General features: G+C 48.0%; 1 protein-coding gene across 1 annotated transcript in view; it reads right to left on the bottom strand.

Annotated features, from left to right (window-relative positions):
* Positions 1 to 24,185, bottom strand: part of eIF6 (eukaryotic translation initiation factor 6) — a 329,665-nt gene that overhangs the window by 280,354 nt on the left and 25,126 nt on the right. The window contains exon 2 of the mRNA XM_068354190.1: positions 23,800 to 23,885. Coding sequence (XP_068210291.1) covers positions 23,800 to 23,885 — 86 coding nt within the window. The remainder of the gene's footprint in view (positions 1 to 23,799; positions 23,886 to 24,185) is intronic.

The raw sequence follows: 24,185 nt of genomic DNA, 5'->3' as shown, positions 1-24,185 counted from the left end.
TGAGAGGCCTCTCGCACACTCGGCAACCTAGCAGCCGCATAGGGAATCATCTCGTATCCTCATATCTCAAATTTTTCTCGTACCTCGGGGCAAAAATTTGCTCGAAATTTTCCTCGTATCTCAAATTTCTCGTATGGTGGGACATTCGTATCTCAAGGTATTACTATAGTTGTCAGCAACTGCTAAAGTTCGTTCACCAAAGCAGAACGAACACTGGGGCGAGCAGAAGCTGCATTTAAGACAGCTGGACACTTGAGAGATTTTCAGTCTGAGCTACGGAGTCTTGAGGGGGAGGATATAGATCAACCGACCCTTGAGGAGGATGTTCACTCCCGTTGCGTGCCCAAACGCAAGACCTCTAGAAGCTTTTCCTTACACAGAAAACCTGTGAGCCCTAAGGAAAGAAAATGACTCCACTACGATGGCGGCCGGCACTACTTCACTAACCATCAAAGTACAGTGAACCCTCGTTTATCGCGGTAGATAGGTTCCAGACCCGGCCGCGATGGGTGAAAATCCGCGAAGTAGTGACATCATATTTACCTATTTATTTAACATGACTTTTAAAACCTTCCCTTGTACGTAGTACTGTTAACAAACCACCCTTTAATGTACAGAACACTTAATGCATGTACTACAGCACCCTAAACTAAAACAGGCACAAATATTAAAGTCGATTTTATATCATGCGTTGCCTAAACACCTAAAAAGCACGATAAAAAATGGCAACCAATGTTTTGTTTACGTTCATCTCTGATCATAATGAAGAAACAAACTCATTTAGTGTACACATATATGTATAGGTTAGTTTTTGCATCGATTATATTGATTATACAGTATGTTGATTTTTTTATTACCAATGTTTTACGTACTTAATTTTTCTTAGGACTTCCAAATGAAATGTTTTTCTTTATGAAGCCGCCTGAAACGACGGCGTCATAAAGTACTGTACGCTCAGTAAACAACCACGCTCAGAACAAAGAAGGCATTTAACGCGCATGATGAAAGTGATAAATAATGATATTTACAGTAAAAACATTTACAAAATATGTTATTAGTACAAATATAATTTACCGTATCTATATAAAATCATACAGTACATACTGTACGTAGCAAAGCAGGAAAACAATTTACGAGAGAGAGAGAGAGAGAGAGAGAGAGCGAGAGAGAGAGAGAGCGAGAGAGAGCGAGAGAGAGAGAGAGAGAGAGAGAGAGAGAGAGAGAGAGAGAGAGAGAGAGAGAGAGAGAGAGAGATTGTTTTACGTACGTACAAAAGTAAATTTTAAACAAAAAAAATATGATAGGTTACAACATGTAGACTTTTAAAACCTTCCATTTAACTTAATGCATACAGTACTAAACTATAAAACAGGCACAAATATTAGAATGTGAGAATATTAAAGTAAAAAATAAAGATTGTTACTGTACTCACCACGAAAGAAGTTCAAGGAAAACTTGAATGATGATGGCGATGAATTTGCTGCACAGTAGAAATGATGATGATGAAGCTGATGATGTGTTCTACTGTGCAGCCAGGTAGTATTTTACGTCTCTCCAGACGGAGGTGTCTTTTCCTGGGACACCTCTTCAACTTCTTCCTGGGAAACTTCTTCAATTTCTTCCGAAGGCGTACTAGCAGGAGGAACTGGCTCTTTTTTGCGAGGCTGGAAGAACATTGTGATAGGAAGTTGTTGCCGCTGCTTCTTTTTTCGATCTAAGAGCATCTTGTAGGGAGTCATTATGTCATCAACCTTGTTGCAGAATTGCATCGACCGAACCATATCCTCGTCCCACTCTTGCAACATTTCTTTCAACTCCTTCGCATGGTTGCAGGCCTTGGTAAGCCGTTCTAATGTTAAGCCCGTTTCTTCGACATTTTATTGGGTGTCTACCTAGGTTTCACTCTCATCTTCGCTTGCCGATTTCGTCAGGTCTTCGAGGTCTGCGTCAGTTAGGGGCTGGGAATGGCAGTCCAACAACTCGTCAACGTCTTCAGTCGTCATGTCGCCAAACCCGTCACCTCCAATTATGGCAGCCAACTGCACAGATTTGCGTATTGCAGTGTTGGATTTCAGCAGGTGTAAATCCCTCGTCGTCGTAAACAATCTGGGGCCACAACTTCTTCCAGCTCGCATTCACGGTTGCAGGTTTCATCTCTTGCAGTGCCTTCTGAATATTCTGCAGGCACGTGGCTATGGTGTACTGCCGCCAGTACACCTTCAAGTTAAAATCTTCATCCACATCATCTTGGGCAGCATCCACACACGCAACGAGGTCCGCCAAGGTATTCTTCGTGTAGAGGGCCTTGAACGCCCTGATAACCCCCTGGTCCATCGGTTGAATTAATGACGTGGTGTTGGGTGGCAGGAACTCAACCTGAATGCCCTCATGCGACAGGTCAGTTGCATGTCCACCAGCGTTATCCATAAGGAGAAGGATCTTGAATGGCAAGCCCTTCTCTAAGAGATATTTGCTGACTTGCGGGATAAAACACTGATGGAACCAGTTGGAGGTCAGCATCTTCGTAATACATGCTTTTTGATTATGCATCCAGTACACGGGAAGGAGATTCTTATTTTTATTTTTCAAAGCGCGAGGATTTTTCGACTTATAAATAAGCCCCGGCTTTAGCAAAAATCCAGCAGCATTGCCACACATCACGAGGGTAACGCGATCCTTAAATGCTTTAAAGCCAAAGGCTTTGGCTTCCTCTTTGAACAGGAAAGTTCGCGACGGCATTCTCTTCCAAAACAAGCCGGTCTCATCCATATTAAACACTTGTTCCGGCTTGTATCCACCTTCGGCGATAATATTCTTGAATGTCTGGTTCGCGTAAGTTTCAGCAGCGGCAGTGTCAGCCGAAGCAGCCTCGCCATGCAGGAAAACGCTTTTCAGGGCGAAGCGTTTCTGAAACTTCGCGAACCATCCTTTGCTGGCGGAAAAACGTTGTTTCTGAGGCTGGGAATCAGTGGATGTCCCTGGTTGAGGATCATCTGCATCATCATCTTCTTCAGCATGGTTGCCGTCGTCGTCTTGAGGTTCCTTTGCAGCAAAATTCTCATACAAGCTCAAAGCCTTTGTTCGGATGGTGTTCGTATCCAAGGCTATGTTCTTCTTCCGGCAGTCGGCAATCCACACAGCTAAAGCCCCTTCCATGCGTACGATCGTTTTATTACGCGTTGTAACGACTCGCTTCGCTGATCTGCTAAAGGTGATTGCAGCCGTCTTTCTAATGTTCGCCTCATCCTTCTTGATATAGCGAACAGTAGATTCGTTGATTCCAAAATGGCGCGCTGCGGCCGCGTAACTTCTACCGTCTTTTAACATATCGAGAAGCGTAACCTTCTCAGCAATCGTCACCATCCTTCGGTAGCGTTTAGGCTCACTACCAGCCTTAGTAGAAGCAGAATGCTTGGGAGGCATTGTACAGTAGGATTTAACAAAAAGTTCAACTTAAAAAGGTCGCACACAGCACAGATTAAACTTCACAAACTTAAGAACGTCTACTCAGCGATACGCCGTAAGAGAAAGTGGACGACCCGGGCCCGCGAGAACCTAGATGCTGGAAGCTGGAGATGCGGGCAAAACACCAATCACAGGCTAGATAACAAAACTTGAGTTCTGATTCGTCATCTAACAGCGCTTGAACCAATCACAACCCGTCTTACAGTATACAGTGAACCCTCGCTACTTTGCGGTTCGACCATCGCGGATTCAGCACTTCGCGGATTTTTTCCATAACCCATATATATACCGTAATATATATATATATATATATATATATATATATATATATATATATATATATATATATATATATATATATATGTATTTATGTATATATGTATGTATGTATATATGTAGGTATGTATATGTGTATACATATATATATATATATATATATATATATATATATATATATATATATATATATATATATATATATCTAAAGTAGGAAGATGTGATGTAGTTCTAAGGGAAAAGTATGGGAAATATGTCTGGGTAATAAGCAAAGCTCTACCTCCAGTTTGTTTCTTCATTATGATCAGAGATAAACGTAAACAAAACATTGGTTGCCATTTTTTATCGTGCTTTTTAGCGTGTTTAGGAAATGCATGATATAAAATCGCCTTTAATATTTGTGCCAGTTTTAGTTTAGGGTACTGTAGTACATGCATTAAGTGTTCTGTACATTAAAGGGTAGTTTGTTAACAGTACTACGTACAAGGCAAGGTTTTAAAAGTCTGAATATACATGTTGAATAAATAGGTAAATATGGTGTCACTACTTCGCGGATTTTCACCTATCGCGGCCGGGTCTGGAACCTATCTACCGCGATAAACGAGGGTTCACTGTATGATGCGTAGGTTACCAACTCAAAGTACAAGATACCCCGCGCATACCGTACGTACAGTATTAATAATAATAATAATAAATAATGATAATAATACAGTAATAATAAAAATAATAATGATAATAATAACAATCATAATTTTATTAACAACAACAATAATAATAATAATAACAATAATAATAATAGCTTTACGTATGCTATTTTATTCTTTTGTAGGATGTGTGTGTGTCTCTCTCTCTCTCTCTCTCTCTCTCTCTCTCTCTCTCTCTCTCTCTCTCTCTCTCTCTCTCGTACGCTTATTCGAAATGTGATTTTTGCAACAAAGAATATTATTGGATGCAGTACTACGTACGTATACATACAAAAGATTCATGGAAAAGAAGCACATCCATTACATTTGTAGTACAGTAGTAGCCATCAGCAGCCTTACACCATTCTAATATTGTATGACTGCATCTGATTTGCGTTTCATGTTCGATTTAATTTTACTACGTACTGTATACAGTACTGAATTATCGTATGATAATAATACAGTAATAATAATAATAATAATGATAATAATAATAACAATAATAATTTTATTAACAACAACAACAATAATAATAATAATAACAATAATAATAATAGCTTTACATATGCTATTTTATTCTTTTGTAGGATGTGTGTCTCTCTCTCTCTCTCTCTATCTCTCTCGTACGCTTATTCGAAATGTGATTTTTGCAACAAAGAATATTATTGGATGCAGTACTACGTACGTATATATACAAAAGAATCATGGAAAAGATGCACATCCATTACATTTGTAGTACAGTAGTAGCCATCAGCAGCCTTACACCATTCTAATATGGTATGACTGCATCTGATTTGCGTTTCATGTTCGATTTAATTTTACTACGTACTGTATACAGTACTGTATTATCGTATGATCACATTCTCTTTTCGTGTTTTATTTCTTTCTGTGCTGAATTATATATCATATGTAATGCAATGAACAATCAGTAAGAGCAGATATTACTAATTACAGTATTAATGGAATTACAGGTAATGAAATATCGTATTTGGGGGTCTTCAGATTTCGCGGTATTTTCGAAATTTCCGGAAAATCCGAGATATGTATATATATATGGGTTATGGAAAAAACCCGCGAAGTGGTGAATCCGCGATGGTCGAACCGCGAAGTAGCGAGGGTTCACTGTAAGCTGACCGAGCAGTCTGAATGGCAAGTTCAAGCCAACGGATTCAGATAGCAAGGTTTCTTCCTTTCCTGAAAGGAAAAAATCACTCTTAGCCTTCTTCTGCCTGCTAAACCTCGTCCACATGGAGAGGGACTACTCCTGACAGTTATCCTATCGAGACTCCTGTGTGCAAGAGTGACCCCTACACGCAGGGTAGAGACCCCGAGGATCAGTCTCCACAGCATACATGAAAGTGTCACAACGGCATCCTTCAACGCCAGGACAAACCCGCAAGATAAATGATCCCCACGGGCAAACACACCTGCCAAAGAAAAAGACGGAGAGTTTTCAGCTTTTAGACCGGTTTATTTCGAAGGGAAATTTTTAATTAATCTTAATGGAAGAGTAAGACAATGTCTGTACTCCACCAAGACGAAATAAAAAGTGACGGTTTATTACTATAGTTTATCTTTTTTAGTGGTGCAGACTTGCACCGACTCACAGGGGTGCCCTTTTAGCTCGGAAAGGTTCCTGATACCTGATTGGTTGGAAGTATTTTTGTCCGAACACTTTCATTGTTCTCAAAATAATTACCAAGTAATGTGAATCAAAACTTATTTACTAAACTATATTTCACCATCAGATATATGTTTTGTCAATAAACAATGTGAAAGAATAAATATATTATAAAGTATCGTCATGGTAAGTCTAAATTTAATAACACAATCCGTCGAAGTCAACGACAGCAGCTTATTTTCGGATGCACGCTTTGTAATTTTGTAATTTTTCACTTATTTTAACTCAAATTGGGATCAATTACACTCAGCATAAGTTAAACATGTTACTATAAACTTTCTATGAATACCAGAATTTACCAAAAACATGGAATTAATAAAATCCGATATTTGTGAAAACTTTGGGGAGGTAAAAGAACAGCCTGCAGCCGCCTGGGGGGAAAACAACCCCTTCTGATTGTCATAGATGCATTTTTTTTTTTCATAATATAGTTTGGCCTATTCCTTTCAGTTTAGTCTCGCATTGTTTCTCTTCGTAATATTTTGCTTAATATTTTCCCACATTCCTGTTCCTCACCTAATATCTATCTATTTTCCCCGATATCCCTTCTTTCATATATGGGATATCCGCATTACAATTCCTTATGTGTTGTACCTTACATCAGTAAGTATGGAAATAATAATAACAACAAATTTTATGCTGTGTAGCAAGTATAGCTTATTCTGTAAATCTGTTTAGTAGCTCACATTATATCAAATGAAATTAAGCATAGTATTTTTTCTTATTCCCACCTCTACACTATTTTAATGAGACTAGCAGGCGCTTCCCTTCAAGCCAACATTCTCCACAGAGGATAAGAAATAAGGAATCGTAGTGCGGATATCCCATATATGAAAGAAGGGATATCGGGGAAAATAGATAGATATTAGGTGAGGAACAGGAATGTAGGAAAATACTAAGCAAAATATTACGAAGGGAGACAATGCAAGACTATTTAAACTGAAAGGAATAGGCCAAACTATATTACGAAAAAAGAAAAAAAAAAAAAAAAAAGGGTGTCTATGAGTCAGAAGGGATTGTTTTCACGCCAGGCTTCTGCAGACTGTTCTTTTACCTCCCCATAAGTTTTCACAAATATTGGATTTTATTAATTCCATGTTTTTGGTAAATTCTGGTATTCATAGAAAGTTTATAATAACATGTTTAACTTATGCTGAGTGTAATTTATCCCAATTTGTGTTAAAATATGTGAAAAATTACAAAATTACAAAGCGTGCATCCGAAAATAAGCGGCTGTCATTGACTTCGGTGGATTGTGTTATTAAATTTAGACTTACCATGACGATACTTTATAATATATTTACTCTTTCACATTGTTTATTGACAAAACATATATCTGATGGAGAAATGTTATTTTCATTAGTAAAATAAATTTTTGAATATACTTAACCGATGATCATATAGCTGTCAGCTCTGCTGCCCGACAGAAAAAACCTACGGGCGGAATACGCCAGCGATCGCTATACAGGTGGGGGTGTACATCAACAGCGCCATCTGTCGAGCAGGTACTCAAGTACTCGATGTCAACACAGAACCAATTTTCTCCTCGGTCCACTGGGTCTCTATTGGGGAGGAAGGGTGGGTCCTTTAATTTATGATCATCGGGTAAGTATATTCAAAAATATATTTTACTAATGAAAATAACATTTTTCAATATTAAACTTACCCGATGATCATATAGCTGATTCACACCCAGGGGGGTGGGTAGAGACCAGCATATATGTTAACATTAAGAGCTAAGTATTCCGTATTTCATTTTAGCAGTTATTCAAAATAACAAACAAAATTAATAAGTACCTGGTAAGGAAGTCGACTTGAACAATTACTCTGCCTTTTTAAGTACGTCTTCCTTACTGAGCCTCGCGATCCTCACAGGATGCTGAGCGACTCCTAGGAGCTGAAGTATGAAGGGCTGCAACCCATACTAAAGGACCTCATCAAAACCTCTAATCTAGGCGCTTCTCAAGAAAGAATTTGACCACCCGCCAAATCAACCAGGATGCGAAAGGCTTCTTAGCCTTCCGGACAACCCAAAGAACAACAATAAAAAGCATTTCAAGAGAAAGATTAAAAAAGGTTATGGGATTATGGGAATGTAGTGGCTGAGCCCTCACCCACTACTGCACTCGCTGCTACGAATGGTCCCAGGGTGTAGCAGTTCTCGTAAAGAGACTGGACATCTTTAAGGTAAAATGATGCGAACACTGACTTGCTTCTCCAATAGGTTGCATCCATTACACTCTGCAGAGATCTGTTTTGTTTGAAGGCCACTGAAGTTGCGACAGCTCTAACTTCATGTGTCCTTACCTTCAGCAAAGCATGGTCCTCCTCATTCAGATGGGAATGAGCTTCTCGAATTAAAAGTCTGATATAATAAGAAACTGCATTCTTTGACATTGGTAAAGAAGGTTTCTTAATGGCGCACCATAAAGCTTCTGATTGACCACGTAATGGCTTAGTCCGTTTCAAATAGTACTTAAGAGCTCTTACCGGGCATAGTACTCTTTCTTGTTCATTTCCAACCAAATTGGCAAGGCTTGGAATATCGAACGATTTGGGCCAAGAACGAGAAGGAAGTTCGTTTTTGGCTAAGAAACCAAGCTGTAAGGAAAATATGACAAATTCGAAGATAATTTGTATTTTTCCTAACCATACAAACCTTAGCTATTTACAAAGGGTTATTACTTTTAGCGTAGCTGAAATGGCGAGCCATTAGAATTTAACGAGGGTGTATTACCCCCGCGCTAGTTAGCGGGGGGGTAGGGGAGTGGTAGCTAGCTACCCCTCCTCCCCCTCACACACAGGTGAATACTCACTTTCACTTAGAGGTAGGACTTGTCTTGGGGGACAGGGCTGGCGGGCAAATATGTGTAAATAGCTAAGGTTTGTATGGTTAGGAAAAATACAAATTATCTTCGAATTTGTCATTTGTTCCGTAACCGAAATACAAACCACGCTATTTACAAAGGGTGACTTATCCCTTAGGAAGGGTGGAAAGTCCCCAGCCATACTGGCTTTGGCTTTACCCGGGGACTCAGAATCCGAGTGAGTCGCACTCGAGAAAAGGAGTCCCTGCACCTCACAAGTTCCTTGCACCGCAAGGAACCATGTGGCCTACGTAAGCTTGTGTGTGAAGGAAGAAGTGTGACCTGTCTTAGGCAGTTGACCTGGAGTTCCAGAAGGAACTCTGGGTTAGGACGTTCCCAATACCACCTCGTCAGGGTATGGGGGACGCGACAGTATTGACTCAATACTCGGAACACAAGGAAGCATGGTTTACCTGCAGAGGTTCGAGGTCAGCTATGCAGAGACCAGGATGCTGCTTCCCCGTAGAGGGGATGATGAAGAAAGAAGTAAGGGCCAGACATACTTCTTTCGTTCATGCAGACTAAAACCTGATAACAATGCCCTCAACCTTCTGCTACCTGTCCAAAAAGGAGCCTGAGGTTAGACCAGCTGTTGTGTAGCCACCACAGAGCGATAGAAAACGTATCGAGACTCCTGTGGGTCACGCCCTGCAGGAAGCGGGCTGCGAAGGTCATCAGACGCTTCCAGACTCCAGCTTGTAGCACCTGCGTCACAGAGTAGTATTACTCGAAGGCGAGGGACGTTGCGATGTATCCAACATCGTGCTGTAGGGCGACGTGACGGGGGAGGGTCTGAAGACAGGTCGAGATGAATGTCCTTGAGTCCGGGCTGAAGAGGTATACTGGTGACTCTCCCCCCATGTCCTCCTTGTGTTCCCAAATCGGCTGCAACTGAGGCCAAACTGCAGCTGTTCCCAGCGCTAACCTCTCGATTCCTGTACTGGCAAGAAAGAGAAGGTCTTGGGACATCAGACACAGAATGGAGACTCAAAATCTTGAATGAATCGGACCGAAGGGTCGGGACCCTCAGATTCTGAGTCTAGCCAACAACTCAGGAGCGAGCCTGAATGTTGCCTTCCCCTCTTCCTTAGAAAGGGGGGGAGTAGTAAGAGACCAAGAAGATTGCTTACACACTGGCCGTGGCCAGAGTGAGCAGAAGACCCAAGGCGGAATACAATCCGAGGCCTGTCGTAAAAGGGTCTTGAGAAGATCTCTTAAAGGACTAAAAGTCCGAGCCATGCTCCAAGTTGGAGGTCTTCCTCCGACTAGGGCAGGGACGATCGTAGCTTCGCATGAGCGAGGATAGATCCAGCGGGCAGGAAAAAGTTATTCCTTTAAGCCTGAAGGTCAGGGAAAGGCTGAGCGACAGGCTTCATTGCCAAGAGCGGAAAGGAGTTTCCTCCCGCCGAAAGGCAATAAGACCGTTATTGCTGGAGAAGAGGCCTCACGGGAAGAGGTATATCTCCCACGGCACCAACCACCTTAGACTCTTCACTTTGCCTGGGAGACCCCTGTGGATGACTATCGCAGATGACGCGACCTCCGTACCGCGACTGTAGCGGGTTGTCTCTTCTAGAGGAGGAAGCGTAGTGTCTCCAGGCATGAAGCCGAAGCGACGCCCCGGTTCGGGAGAGATGTCGCAGTGTGGTTGCTTGAGTAGTCTGCGCCGTGGGAGAAGCTCTCCCGGGAGTTCCGTCAGGGGAAGCAGAGGGTCCAGAAACCGTTCTGCGCATAGTCCCAGTGGAGCTCTCCCATTGAAAGGTTGACAGACAACCTGGTTTTGTTGAGACCCATTGTCCGCAGACAAAAAGGAGGGAAGACGCAGGCGTCGAAGTTGTCCCACCATCACCGGAATGCATCTTGCCAGAGTCTCGGGGTCTGAGACTGGGGGGAAAACTAGCGGAAGCTTGAGGTTCCAAGCTGTCGCGATCAGGTCCCCCAGACCAGCACTTGCTGGTTACCCAAGGTCAAAGACCCCTAGGTACACTCTCTCTATGAGGCTCTGCTCGGATAGTCTGAGAGAAACATTCCCCTGCCTGGAATGAGAGAGCCGATGGTGGAATTGAGAGAATCTCAATCATCCCGGTATCTCTACTGCAAGATGTGAAGGTGTGAAAATGCGTCCCCTGCTGGTTAGCATGAAGTCGACACGCAACGGGGCGACTTGGCAGGAGCGGTAGGATCTGAAGAGGGGCCAGACTAAGCCTGCCTGAATGATGGAGAGGTATCCTTCAGGTCTTGACCATAGGCCTGGACCGGAACATGCCCCCCCCCCCCCTTTCCTTTGACGAGTCCGAGAACCGCATCAAGAATGTGGGGAAAGGACGAGAATATCCACTACCATCAAGAGGCTCCATAGGTCAACACCCATTGCAGGTTTAATAGTTCCGCTGGTCCCATAGGGCCAGGGAGTCCGGTTAAACATTGCCTGAAGCCACCGGAACTTGGATCGCCCCACATGGAACTTATCCTGAGGCGACCGTTCGGACTATAAACGGGTCAATGAGGAAAAAAGAACTAGGAAACGTTCCAAGGTAGGGCTGAAAACTCTGCTTGACTGAGAACAGGTACTGCGACTCTCCTCAGTCTTGCCACAGTCAACCGAAAGGAAGGCTCGGAGGATGTGGTAACAGAATCTGGCGTCCCCAGGTGGTCACCCATCCAAGTACCGACGTTGCTTAACCTCGCTGGACGGACGAGAAGCGGGGTTTCCAACGTGGTAAGGCGGTTGACTCAATATCATGGCCAGATACTCCAGATGTTGAGGCAGAGGAAGAGAAGGCTCCAAGCAAAATACCATGAGCCCACACTCATGGTCAGCATTCGGAAGCTTTTCCCGGCGCTGAAGAAGGTCGAAACCCGAGCCTACCGGAGTTGACCAGCCCTCCAAACAGCAGAGGAGGCGGAAGTCTGCACCTGAGCGGCCAAGAGGAAGGCAGGGAGAGTTCTCTGGGGAAACAAACCTGCTATGCCACGGCGGGATAGCCACACTGCATCATAAGCAGGAATACTTGCAGTTTAGGCTGAATTCGACGAGCACCCTGGAAGATGGATGGAATGGAAACTGAAAGTACCCGTCCTTCCGATCCAGGGTTAAAGGAGTCCTGTCGCCTCGTTACCAGTCTGATCGATTCTGCTGGTCTACGCTGGCCGAAGTTTGTTCGACAAACTTGATCAGGGCTGAGAGGTCGACTATGGACATCCCCTCTCAGATCCTTCCTTACAAGAAAGGATCGACTGAGGGGGCCGGGGGTGAAGCCGTCGATGATCCTAAGGAAGACCTTCGCCTAAGGTATGGATCATTCTGCCCAACCGGGCAACTCTGCTGATGCTATGGCATAGAGGTTCAGAGACACTGAATTCGCTGACAGAGACGGCAGGCGCGATATCCTTGGCTACTCACAGAGATTGTGCGGGAATGGGCATCGGGAAGCTGTCATTCGGATGAGTAACCTTAAGCATCCTCCCAGCGAAAAAACCTGCAATCCTAGAGTTCGTGAACTCCTTTTAGGACTATGCCCCCCAGGGGGAGTCTCCCGTGCCATCTGTTCCTGACAGGAGGAAACTGCAATTGGACACCTTGTCCCAGTTGTCGTAGCCGATAACTTAGGCCGACGTGGTTGAAAGAAAAGGGAGCTGGAGCCCTGCAGAGTCTGGAAGAAAGCACCTTGGAGGAGTGAAACCGGAAGTCGATTTACTCCGCACAGCAGATGTTTAAGTCTCTGTCCTTGGGCAAAGACAAAACTCTTCTCAAGGATGGAAGGGTGTCTGAGGTCGTTGACCTCCACAGATGAGACACCCGAAGGAAGCCTTCAGTCAGTGCGTCCAGATGGTACAACATCGAGCTTGTCCGCAAGTAGATACTTAACGACGAAAGGCCAAGGTGCCTGAGCTCGAGAGGAGGAAAGTACCCTTGATCTTCCTGTAGCTTCCTTGAACCAAACCTCGGGCCGTAACCGAGGAGGGAAAGAACCTGGTAAGCTCCCAGAGGAAGAGGTAAGCAGTCACCCCTTGTCCGATGGAGAAAACTTCAACGGAAAGCCCCCCCCCCCGCCAAAAATCCTTCCAGGCCGGGAGAAGGAGAGAGTACTCGTGCAGGAGAGGGGACCCTCGAGACCGACCTCTTGGGAACCAACTTCGCCCTGGGGGAAGTCACCACGAAGTCCACTCCTCTCTTTCTCTTCAGCGTAGGAGAGACAGCCGCTGGTTTGTTACCCTGGCCGGTGAGTGCTGGTTTCATAACCCTCATTAACGCCCGTGCCAGCGGATCAAACCATGTCTGCTGCTCCAAGGACACAGAGTCCGAAATCCTCGCTAAGGTGAAAGGGATCGGGCGATCCTTTGGAGAGGACACGACGGTTCCTGCCTGAAAAGAAGGTGGGAAGAATGCTGTACTGACCTGTCTTCGTCCTGCACTACCAACCTGTGCTTGGATGGAGGTGATCCCGAGTGCCGCCTAGGAGCACGCGTCCCTGCTGCTACCACCGGCTGTGGAATTCGCCGCGAACTATGGTCGCGCGAGGGCGAACGGTCGCGCAAAGGCGAATGGTCGCGCGGGCGCACAGGCGAATGGTCGCGCGGGCGCACAGGCGAGTGGTCGCGCGAGCGCGCAGGCGAGTGGTCGCGAGGGCGCGCAGGCGAGCGATCGCGCGGGCGCGCAGGCGAGCGGTCGCGAGGGCGCGCAGGCGAGCGATCGCGCGGGCGCGCACGCGAGCGATCGCGCGGGCGCGCAGGCGAGCGATCGCGCGGGCGCGCAGGCGAATGGGAGTGACGGCGAGGGATCGTGCTGCCGCGTAGGTGAAGAAGATCGCTGGCGGTAAGCGATGGCGAGCAGCATGTGAATGATCGCGTGATAGGGTGCGATGGTGATCAGCATCTGCAAGAGGGCGAGCGTTCAGGGTTGTGCGATGAGGAGCAGCATGCGTAAGCGGGCAATCGTGCAGGGTTGTGCGATGGCGAGCAGCATGCGCAGGTGAATGATCGCGTGAAAGGGTGCGATGGTGATCAGCATCTGCAGGAGGGCGATCGTTCAGGGTGGTGCGATGAGGAGCAGCATGCGTAGGCGGGCAATCGTTCAGGGTTGTGCGATGGCGAGCAGCATGCGCAGGTGAATGATCGCGTGAAAGGGTGCGATGGTGATCAGCATCCGCAAGAGGGCGATCGTTCAGGGTTGTGCGATGAGGAGCAGCATGCGTAAGCGGGCAATCGTTCAGGGTTGTGCGATGAGGAGCAGCATGCGTAAGCGGGCAATCGTTCAGGGTTGTGCGATGGCGAGCAGCATGCGCAGGTGAATGATCGCGTGAAAGGGTGCGATGGTGATCAGCATCTGCAGGAGGGCGATCGTTCAGGGTGGTGCGATGAGGAGCAGCATGCGTAAGCGGGCAATCGTTCAGGGTTGTGCGATGGCGAGCAGCATGCGCAGGTAAATGATCGCGTGAAAGGGTGCGATGGTGATCAGCATCCGCATGAGGGCGATCGTTCAGGATTGTGCGATGAGGAGCAGCATGCGCAGTTGAGGGTCGCGCGATGGCGATCAGCATCCGCAGTTGAGGGTCGCGCGATGGCGATCAGCATCCGCAGTTGAGGGTCGCGCGATGGCGATCAGCATCCGCAGTTGAGGGTCGCGCGATGGCGATCAGCATCCGCAGTTGAGGGTCGCGCGATGGCGATCAGCATCCGCAGTTGAGGGTCGCGCGATGGCGATCAGCATCCGCAGTTGAGGGTCGCGCGATGGCGATCAGCATCCGCAGTTGAGGGTCGCGCGATGGCGATCAGCATCCGCAGTTGAGGGTCGCGCGATGGCGATCAGCATCCGCAGTTGAGGGTCGCGCGATGGCGATCAGCATCCGCAGTTGAGGGTCGCGCGATGGCGATCAGCATCCGCAGTTGAGGGTCGCGCGATGGCGATCAGCATCCGCAGTTGAGGGTCGCGCGATGGCGATCAGCATCCGCAGTTGAGGGTCGCGCGATGGCGATCAGCATCCGCAGTTGAGGGTCGCGCGATGGCGATCAGCATCCGCAGTTGAGGGTCGCGCGATGGCGATCAGCATCCGCAGTTGAGGGTCGCGCGATGGCGATCAGCATCCGCAGTTGAGGGTCGCGCGATGGCGATCAGCATCCGCAGTTGAGGGTCGCGCGATGGCGATCAGCATCCGCAGTTGAGGGTCGCGCGATGGCGATCAGCTTCCGCAGTTGAGGGTCGCGCGATGGCGATCAGCATCCGCAGTTGAGGGTCGCGCGATGGCGATCAGCATCCGCAGTTGAGGGTCGCGCGATGGCGATCAGCTTCCGCAGTTGAGGGTCGCGCGATGGCGATCAGCATCCGCAGTTGAGGGTCGCGCGATGGCGATCAGCATCCGCAGTTGAGGGTCGCGCGATGGCGATCAGCATCCGCAGTTGAGGGTCGCGCGATGGCGATCAGCATCCGCAGTTGAGGGTCGCGCGATGGCGATCAGCATCCGCAGTTGAGGGTCGCGCGATGGCGATCAGCATCCGCAGTTGAGGGTCGCGCGATGGCGATCAGCATCCGCAGTTGAGGGTCGCGCGATGGCGATCAGCATCCGCAGTTGAGGGTCGCGCGATGGCGATCAGCATCCGCAGTTGAGGGTCGCGCGATGGCGATCAGCATCCGCAGTTGAGGGTCGCGCGATGGCGATCAGCATCCGCAGTTGAGGGTCGCGCGATGGCGATCAGCATCCGCAGTTGAGGGTCGCGCGATGGCGATCAGCATCCGCAGTTGAGGGTCGCGCGATGGCGATCAGCATCCGCAGTTGAGGGTCGCGCGATGGCGATCAGCATCCGCAGTTGAGGGTCGCGCGATGGCGATCAGCATCCGCAGTTGAGGGTCGCGCGATGGCGATCAGCATCCGCAGTTGAGGGTCGCGCGATGGCGATCAGCATCCGCAGTTGAGGGTCGCGCGATGGCGATCAGCATCCGCAGTTGAGGGTCGCGCGATGGCGATCAGCATCCGCAGTTGAGCTAGTAGCTGGCGAACCATGTTCCTTCAGAAGTGTTGGAGAACGTTGGCGTGCCAGCTGTAACACACGTGGGCGATCCGGAGATCGCTGGCGAGCTGATGATCGCTGACGAGCTGACGATCGCTGGCGAGCTGATGATCGCTGACGAGCTGATGATCGCTGACGAGCTGATGATCGCTGACGAGCAGAAGGCTACGCGTGGAAGCCTGCGCAAAGAAGAAGAGTCCTTGACCCCGACCTGAACCGAAGTTCTAGATCGCGAGGGCGAACGTGGGCGCACAGGGCACGTAACAGGAACCGCAGGGAAGATCATCTTGAAAGCGCTGACGAACAGGAGAGCGCTGACGAACAGAAGGGCGCGCAGGGAAACCCTGACACGCAAGGGAAGAACCCCCGTGGGGGCAACCCTTTGCCCCGAAGGGATCGTTGTCCGCCGGGAGACTGATGTCCGTCGGAAGACCGCTGTCCGTCGGGAAGACCGTTGTCCGTCGGGAAGACCGTTGCCCGTCGGAAGACGAGATTAGACTGCTGTCCATCTGCACCAAGACGGAAGATCGAGAAAAAAAAAGTTGTAGGCTGCAAACGGAGATTCAAAAAGGCGCCTCAAGCACCCTTATAGGGAGATGAGAGGCCCTTACGACGAGGCGGACGGAGGGCCTTACGGCGAGGGAGGCCAACAGCAACAGCAACAGAAGAAACCTCCGAAGAGGAGTCTCTATGAGTGTACTCTCTCGCGAACGAAAGAGAAACACTTCGTGGAAGAGACTGGTCAGCCAGTGACCTAAAAGGGGCAATCCTCCGAAGAGGAGCTCCTGCAGTTGCCCAGCCCCTTGAGCGAAACTGCAGGTGCGACCGCTCAGCACCAAGAGCATAGTCGCACGAAAAAAAAGGCAAGAGAAGAACCCCCCAAAAGAGGAAAAGCTCAAGCCTGGACAGGAAAAAACTTCCCTCGGAAGGAAAGTTATCCGCCCAAGGAGGCAAGCCTCCTGACTGTTCTAAAATGAACTGGAGAGCTGTCCGTCGACACGGGAGTACTACCAGTAGAAGGAGACACGCCCCTGACGACAATACAAGGGGGGAGGCAGCAACAGCCGAATCCCCAGGACTCAACCAGACAGCTCACACCGTTGCTATATTACAGAAACGAACTAGATCGGTAACTGTAAAAAAATAAAACAAATAATATTAGTACACATTCATTCCCCCGGGAAGGCTCCGAAGAGGAATCCCGAGGAAAAGGAACAAGAATTACACAACAGGCACGTGCCCTCACAACCACTTACACTCGCGGAAGGAGAGCTGTAACCAAAACAGAATTATAACAATTATAATTATGTAACTATGTAATTATGTAATTTAAAAATGAATGAACACTAAAGAAAAAACGAAAACCCCGAAAGGAATCGTTCTACAAGCTGAAAAATTAACAACTACAATTAGATTCATAAACTAATTGAGACAAAATGTACGGCGTAGCAACCCCACCCACACGGGAAGGAAGCTACAAGGGCGTAGTAAAACATAGTAAAAGGGTGAACGACCTCAAGAGAGAGAGAGAGAGAAAGACCGAAGTCAAACTCGATCGCAACCCATAAAATTAGGCCGTGGTGGCCTAACTGCCGAGGCCTCCACGTAGATATCGTACACTACACACACACATCTGAAAAGGAAACTTACTTATTTCTATACTCAAATATATATACAAACATGAAAACATGTTTACATATATATTGAGTAAAAGAAAAGTAAGCGATTAAGTAAAGACAAAACAGACAATGGCTGCCAAGCGAGGACCAAGACAGAGACGTCTGTCACAGTCCGAGCCAAAAGTGAAAGAGAGTATTCACCTGTGTGTGAGGGGGAGGAGGGGTAGCTAGCTACCACTCCCCTACCCCCCCGCTAACTAGCGCGGGGGTAATACACCCTCGTTAAATTCTAATGGCTCGCCATTTCAGCTACGCTAAAAGTAATAACCCTTTGTAAATAGCGTGGTTTGTATTTCGGTTACGGAACAAGTAGCCGTTTCAGATGTAAATCCAATGTTCCTGCTGAAGGCGTGTATCTCACTGACTCTTTTAGCTGTTGCTAAGCAGACGAGGAAAAGAGTTTTCAACGTGAGATCTTTTAAAGAGGCTGATTGAAGTGGTTCGAACCTTGCTGACATAAGGAACCTTAGTACCACGTCTAAGTTCCAACCTGGTGTGGCCAACCGACGCTCCTTCGAGGTCTCAAAAGACTTAAGGAGGTCCTGTAGATCTTTGTTGTTGGAAAGATCTAAGCCTCTGTGACGGAAGACTGCTGCCAACATGCTTCTGTAACCCTTGATCGTGGGAGCTGAAAGGGATCTTTCCTTCCTTAGGTATAAAAGGAAGTCAGCTATCTGAGTTAGAGGTACTGGTTGAGGATACTGATTTGGACTTGCACCAGCTTCGGAAGACTTCCCACTTCGACTGGTAGACTTTGAGAGTGGATGTCCTCCTAGCTCTAGCAATCGCTCTGGCTGCCTCCTTCGAAAAGCCTCTAGCTCTCGAGAGTCTTTCGATAGTCTGAAGGCAGTCAGACGAAGAGCGTGGAGGCTTGGGTGTACCTTCTTTACATGCGGCTGACGCAGAAGGTCCACTATTAGAGGAAGTGTTCTGGGAACGTCTACTAGCCATTGCAGTACCTCGGTGAACCATTCTCTCGCGGGCCAGAGGGGAGCAACCAACGTCAACCTTGTCCCTTCGTGAGAGGCGAACTTCTGCAGTACTCTGTTGACAATCTTGAACGGGGGGGAACGCATAAAGGTCTAGATGGGACCAATCCAGAAGAAAGGCATCTATGTGAACTGCTGCTGGGTCCGGAATCGGTGAACAATAAATTGGGAGCCTCTTGGTCATCGAGGTTGCGAACAGATCTATGGTGGGTTGGCCCCACAATGCCCATAGTTTGTTGCATACATTCTTGTGAAGGGTCCACTCTGTTGGGATGATTTGACCCTTCCGGCTGAGGCGGTCTGCCATGACATTCATGTCGCCTTGAATGAACCTCGTTACAAGGGATATGTTTCGATCTCTTGACCAGGTGAGGAGGTCCCTTGCGATCTCGTACAACATCCTCGAATGAGTCCCTCCTTGCTTGGAGATGTACGCCAGGGCTGTGGTGTTGTCGGAGTTCACCTCCACCACCTTGCCTAGAAGGAGGGACTTGAAGCTTCTCAAGGCCAGATGAACTGCCAGTAGCTCCTTGCAGTTGATGTGTAACTCGCTTTGAACCGCATTCCACGTGCCCGAGCATTCCCGACCGTCCAACGTCGCACCCCAGCCCGTGTCCGATGCGTCCGAGAAGAGAAGGTGGTCGGGGGTCTGAACAGCCAGTGGCAGACCTTCCCTGAGGAGAATGTTGTTCTTCCACCAAGTCAGTGACGACTTCATCTTCTCGGAAATAGGAACCGAGACCGCTTCTAGCGTCTTGTCCTTTCTCCAGTGAGCAGCTAAGTGAAATTGAAGGGGGCGGAGGTGGAGTCTCCCTAACGCGATGAACTGGTCCAGTGATGAAAGCGTCCCTATCAGACTCATCCACTGTCTGACTGAACATCGGTCCTTCTTCAGCATGGACTGGATGCATTCTTGGGCTTGACTGATTCTGGGGGCCGACGGAAAAGCCCGAAAATTTTGACTCTGAATCTCCATTCCTAGGTATACTATAGTTTGGGATGGGACGAGTTGGGACTTTTCTATATTGACCAGGAGACCCAATTCCTTGGTCAGATCTAGAGTCCACTGTAGATTCTCCAGACAGCGACGACTTGACGCAGCTCTTAAAAGCCAGTCGTCCAAATAGAGGGAGGCTCTGATGTTTGCTAAATGCAGGAATTTGGCAATATTCCTCATCAGTTTGGTAAAAACTAGAGGTGCCGTGCTTAGGCCAAAGCACAGGGCTTGGAACTGGTAGACAACCTTCCCGAAAACAAACCTTAGAAAAGGTTGGGAATCTGGGTGGATGGGGACGTGAAAGTAAGCGTCCTTTAGGTCTAACGAGACCATCCAGTCTTCCTTCCTGACAGATGCTAGAACCGACTTTGTCGTCTCCATGGTGAACGTCTGCTTTGTGACAAAGACATTCAGAGAACTGACGTCTAGCACCGGTCTCCACCCTCCTGTCTTCTTCGGCACTAAGAAGAGGCGGTTGTAGAAGCCCGGGGATTGATGGTCCCGGACTATGACTACCGCTCCCTTTTGTAGTAAGAGAGACACCTCTTGCTGTAAAGCTAGTCTCTTGTCCTCCTCTCTGTACCTGGGAGAGAGGTCGATGGGAGTTGTTGCTAGAGGGGGCTTGCGTAAGAATGGAATCTTGTACCCCTCCCTGAGTAACTTCACAGACTGTGCGTCTGCGCCCCTGTTCTCCCAGGCCTGCCAGTAGTTCTTGAGCCTGGCTCCCACTGCTGTCTGAAGAAGGAGGCAGTCAGACTCTGCCTCTAGAGGACTTGGAACCCTTCTTCTTACTCCCGCGTTGACTTCCGGCACGAGTACCTCCTCTGCTGGAGGCTCTGCCACGAAAGGGCGGAATGAACCTTGACGCTGGAGTGTCCATCCTGGGTCTAGGTACGGAGGGCAAAGGGGTGGTCTTGCGTGCAGAAGACGCCACCAAGTCATGTGTGTCTTTCTGGATCAAGGAGGCAGCAATCTCCTTAATCAACTCTTCAGGGAAGAGACACTTCGAGAGTGGAGCAAACATAAGCTCCGACTTTTGACATGGGGTGACTCCAGCTGACAAGAAGGAGCAAAGGTGATCTCGCTTCTTGAGAACCCCAGACACGAAAGAAGCCGCAAGCTCACTAGAACCATCCCGTATGGCTTTGTCCATGCAGGACATGATGAGCATGGAAGTTTCCTTATCAGAAGGGGAGGTCTTCCTGCTCAACGCTCCCAAACACCAGTCCAAGAAGTTAAAGACCTCGAATGCGCGGAAAACTCCCTTCATAAGATGGTCCATATCCGAAGGAGTCCAGCAAATCTTGGAGCGTCTCATAGCCAGCCTGCGGGGAGAGTCTACCAGACTTGAGAAGTCGCCCTGGGCAGAGGCAGGAACTCCCAAGCCGAGAACTTCTCCCGTGGCATACCAGACGCTAGATCTGGAAGCAAGCTTGGCCGGGGGAAACATGAAGGATGTCTTCCCAAGTTGCTTCTTGGACTGCAACCATTCTCCCAGTACCCTTAAAGCTCTCTTGGACGAGCGAGCGAGTACGAGCTTCGTAAAGGCAGGTGCTGCTGACTGCATGCCTAAAGCGAACTCAGAGGGAGGCGAGCGTGGTGCTGCAGACACAAACTGGTCCGGATATAAATCCTTGAACAGCGCAAGCACTTTCCTAAAGTCTAAGGAGGGAGGCGTAGTCTTGGGTTCTTCGATGTCCGAGTGTTGGTCGTCCAGATGTGCAGCTTCGTCATCATCAGAGATACCATCGTCTGAATGTTGAGGAGGAAGAGGCAACGGAGTGGGCTGGAAGGCTGAGTCCGGCAGCACGGGTGCATGCGTGGCTGCACTGGACCCAACATCATGCCACTGTTGGTCAGTCTGAGAACTGGCAACAACCAAAGCTGAGTGGGTGCGCAAAGAGTCTACTCCCGACTGTGGAAGGATAGCGGAGACCACCGTGGGTAGCGGAGGCTGACGCACCGCGTCAAAACACGGCAGCCTAGCTGCACCCTCCTGTTGTTGTGGTAGCTCACGCACGGCAACGGAGGGTTCTGTGCGTCTGTGAACGTCAGCATGCGTCTGGCAGGGTCGACTGCGCATGGGTGGAGGAGCTCTCACAGCCGGAGTGTAGGAGCAGGCAGCCTCAGCGTCTGCTGGGCGCACAACCGTGGAAGGTTGTAGGTTAACGGGTGCAGCATCAACCTTCTCCGCAGCCGGAGTGTGGGAGCAGGCAGCCTCAGCTTCTGCTGGGCGCACAACCGTGGCAGGTTGTAGGCTAACGGGTGCAGCGTCAACCTTCTCCGCACGAAACTCCTGCATAACCGCAGCTAACTGAGTCTGCATAGACTGCAGTAAAGACCACTTAGGGTCTACAAAAGCGGCAACAGACGGAGTTACTGTCCGTTGTGACTGAGGGTCTAAAACAGCGGGTGCGGCAACAGACGGAGTTACTGCCTGTTGCGGTACCACTTTGCCTCTCTTAGGAGGTGTGCAGTCGTCGGAGGACTGCAGCGAGTCCGAACTGACCCAGTGGCTACACCTGGGCCGTTGGACTAGCTCGGAAGGGACCTTACGTTTAAGAGGCCGTGAGACCTTGGTCCATCGTTTCTGTCGAGAAACCTCTTCCGCAGACGAGGAATGAATGGGCTCACTCGTCTTCTTGTGGGTGGGACGATCTAGGTAAGATACGTCCGAAACCACGGAGGGTACGTCTGTACGCTGATTAAAGCCTGTCGAACCCTTTGGTCGTACGACATTGCTTCTCCCCTGGGCTTGGGAGCTTGCAAGAGGTCCCGGACTGGGAGGACGACAAGCACGAACAGACGCACCCTCATGCGTAACACTGACACTTTTCACTGCACTGACACTCACTTCACTTCCCACTGCACTGTTACCTTTCAACTCTCTGACGTCAGCCATGAGTTGATTGCGGTCATTCGCCAATAACTCGACTCTCTCACCTAGAGCCTGAATGGCACGCATCATATCTGCCATTGAAGGTTGATGAGAGCTAGCAGGGGGGTCGGGTGCAACCACTACAGGGGAAGGAATAGGTTGAGGGGCATGGGGAGAGGAAAAATCAATTGAGCGAGACGAACTCCTCCTGATCCTATCCTTCTCTAGCCTACGTGCATATTTCAGGAATTCTTGAAACCCGAATTCCGAAAGCCCAGCGCATTCCTCACATCGATCTTCCAATTGACAGGCTTTACCCCTACAATTGGAACAAACGGTGTGCGGATCGATAGAGGCCTTCGGAAGACGCCTTGAACAGTCCCTAGCGCTACATTTCCTGTACTTGGGGACTTGAGAAGGGTCAAGACATCTTGAATTAGTCAAAGGGGGAAATTCAAAATCTATCCAAGTCGTCAACAAATAATCCAAAATCCAAAAAAGAATGCAAGGAAGTATTGAAGATAACTTCTGCACAGCGATAGCTAATAACCAGAAATGAATACTTCACCAAATAACGTGAAAATCAATCCAGAAAACAAGAGCGTATTCAGTAGGTCTTGCCGGTGGCACGACAGAGAGAAAATTGGTTCTGTGTTGACATCGAGTACTTGAGTACCTGCTCGACAGATGGCGCTGTTGATGTACATCCCCACCTGTATAGCGATCGCTGGCGTATTCAGCCCGTAGGTTTTTTCTGTCGGGCAGCAGAGCTGACAGCTATATGATCATCGGGTAAGTATATTGAAAAATATAGTTTAGTAAATAAGTTTTGATTCACATTACTTGGTAATTATTTGGGAACAATGAAGGTGTTCGGACAAAAATACTTCCAACCAATCAGGTATCAGGAACCTTTCCGAGCTAAAAGGGCACCCCTGTGAGTCGGTGCAAATATGCACCGCTAAGAAATATAGACTATAGTGCAGGTGTAAGCAAGGTGGTCAATTTACTCCCGCCTCCGTTAACTTGTTGAGGGTAATTACTTCTCGTAAAAAGCTTAACGGCTGGTATCAGCTATCACTGAAATATATCTCGACTGTAAAGAGCATAATGGTTTATATATAGTGTCAGAACAAATACTGTAGCTTTTTGTATGTATTTGGTGTGTTTCAAGCTATTGCAGAGGGGGGTCCTGGAACAGAACACCTGTGATAATCGAGGGAATACTGTACAGTACTGCTATTAAACCAACTTTAATACTGTGTAATTTACTTCTTACCAGAAACCATGGATCCTACAATACGACATCCTCCAACAGACGTGTGTACAACTGGAATGACTTCACTCAGATGGTCCTCAAATATGCTGGAAAATTAAATTTTCTTATCATCACAGAAAGATTTCAAATTCTAATCCTAACAAAAATTTATTATGTAATTTGTATTTTTCCTAACTATACAAACCAAAATCATTCAACCCCTTACTAGACTAACTTGATCAGTGTTCTAAAAATTTTGGACATACCACAAGATGTCTCAAGAGAAAATAAAATGCTAATATAAGACCGCTCATGATCCAGTGTTGTTCAAAGGCTTCGGCCAATATCTTGTGCTATATGACATGTTTGGCAGTGGTACGTAGTACTGACGCCGAGAATTACATTCA

Source organism: Palaemon carinicauda, chromosome 30 (genome assembly GCF_036898095.1).
Source record: "Palaemon carinicauda isolate YSFRI2023 chromosome 30, ASM3689809v2, whole genome shotgun sequence".
NCBI lineage: Eukaryota > Metazoa > Arthropoda > Malacostraca > Decapoda > Palaemonidae > Palaemon > Palaemon carinicauda.
Note: the sequence above shows the minus strand (reverse complement) of the source record. Positions and strands in the feature narration are given on the sequence as shown.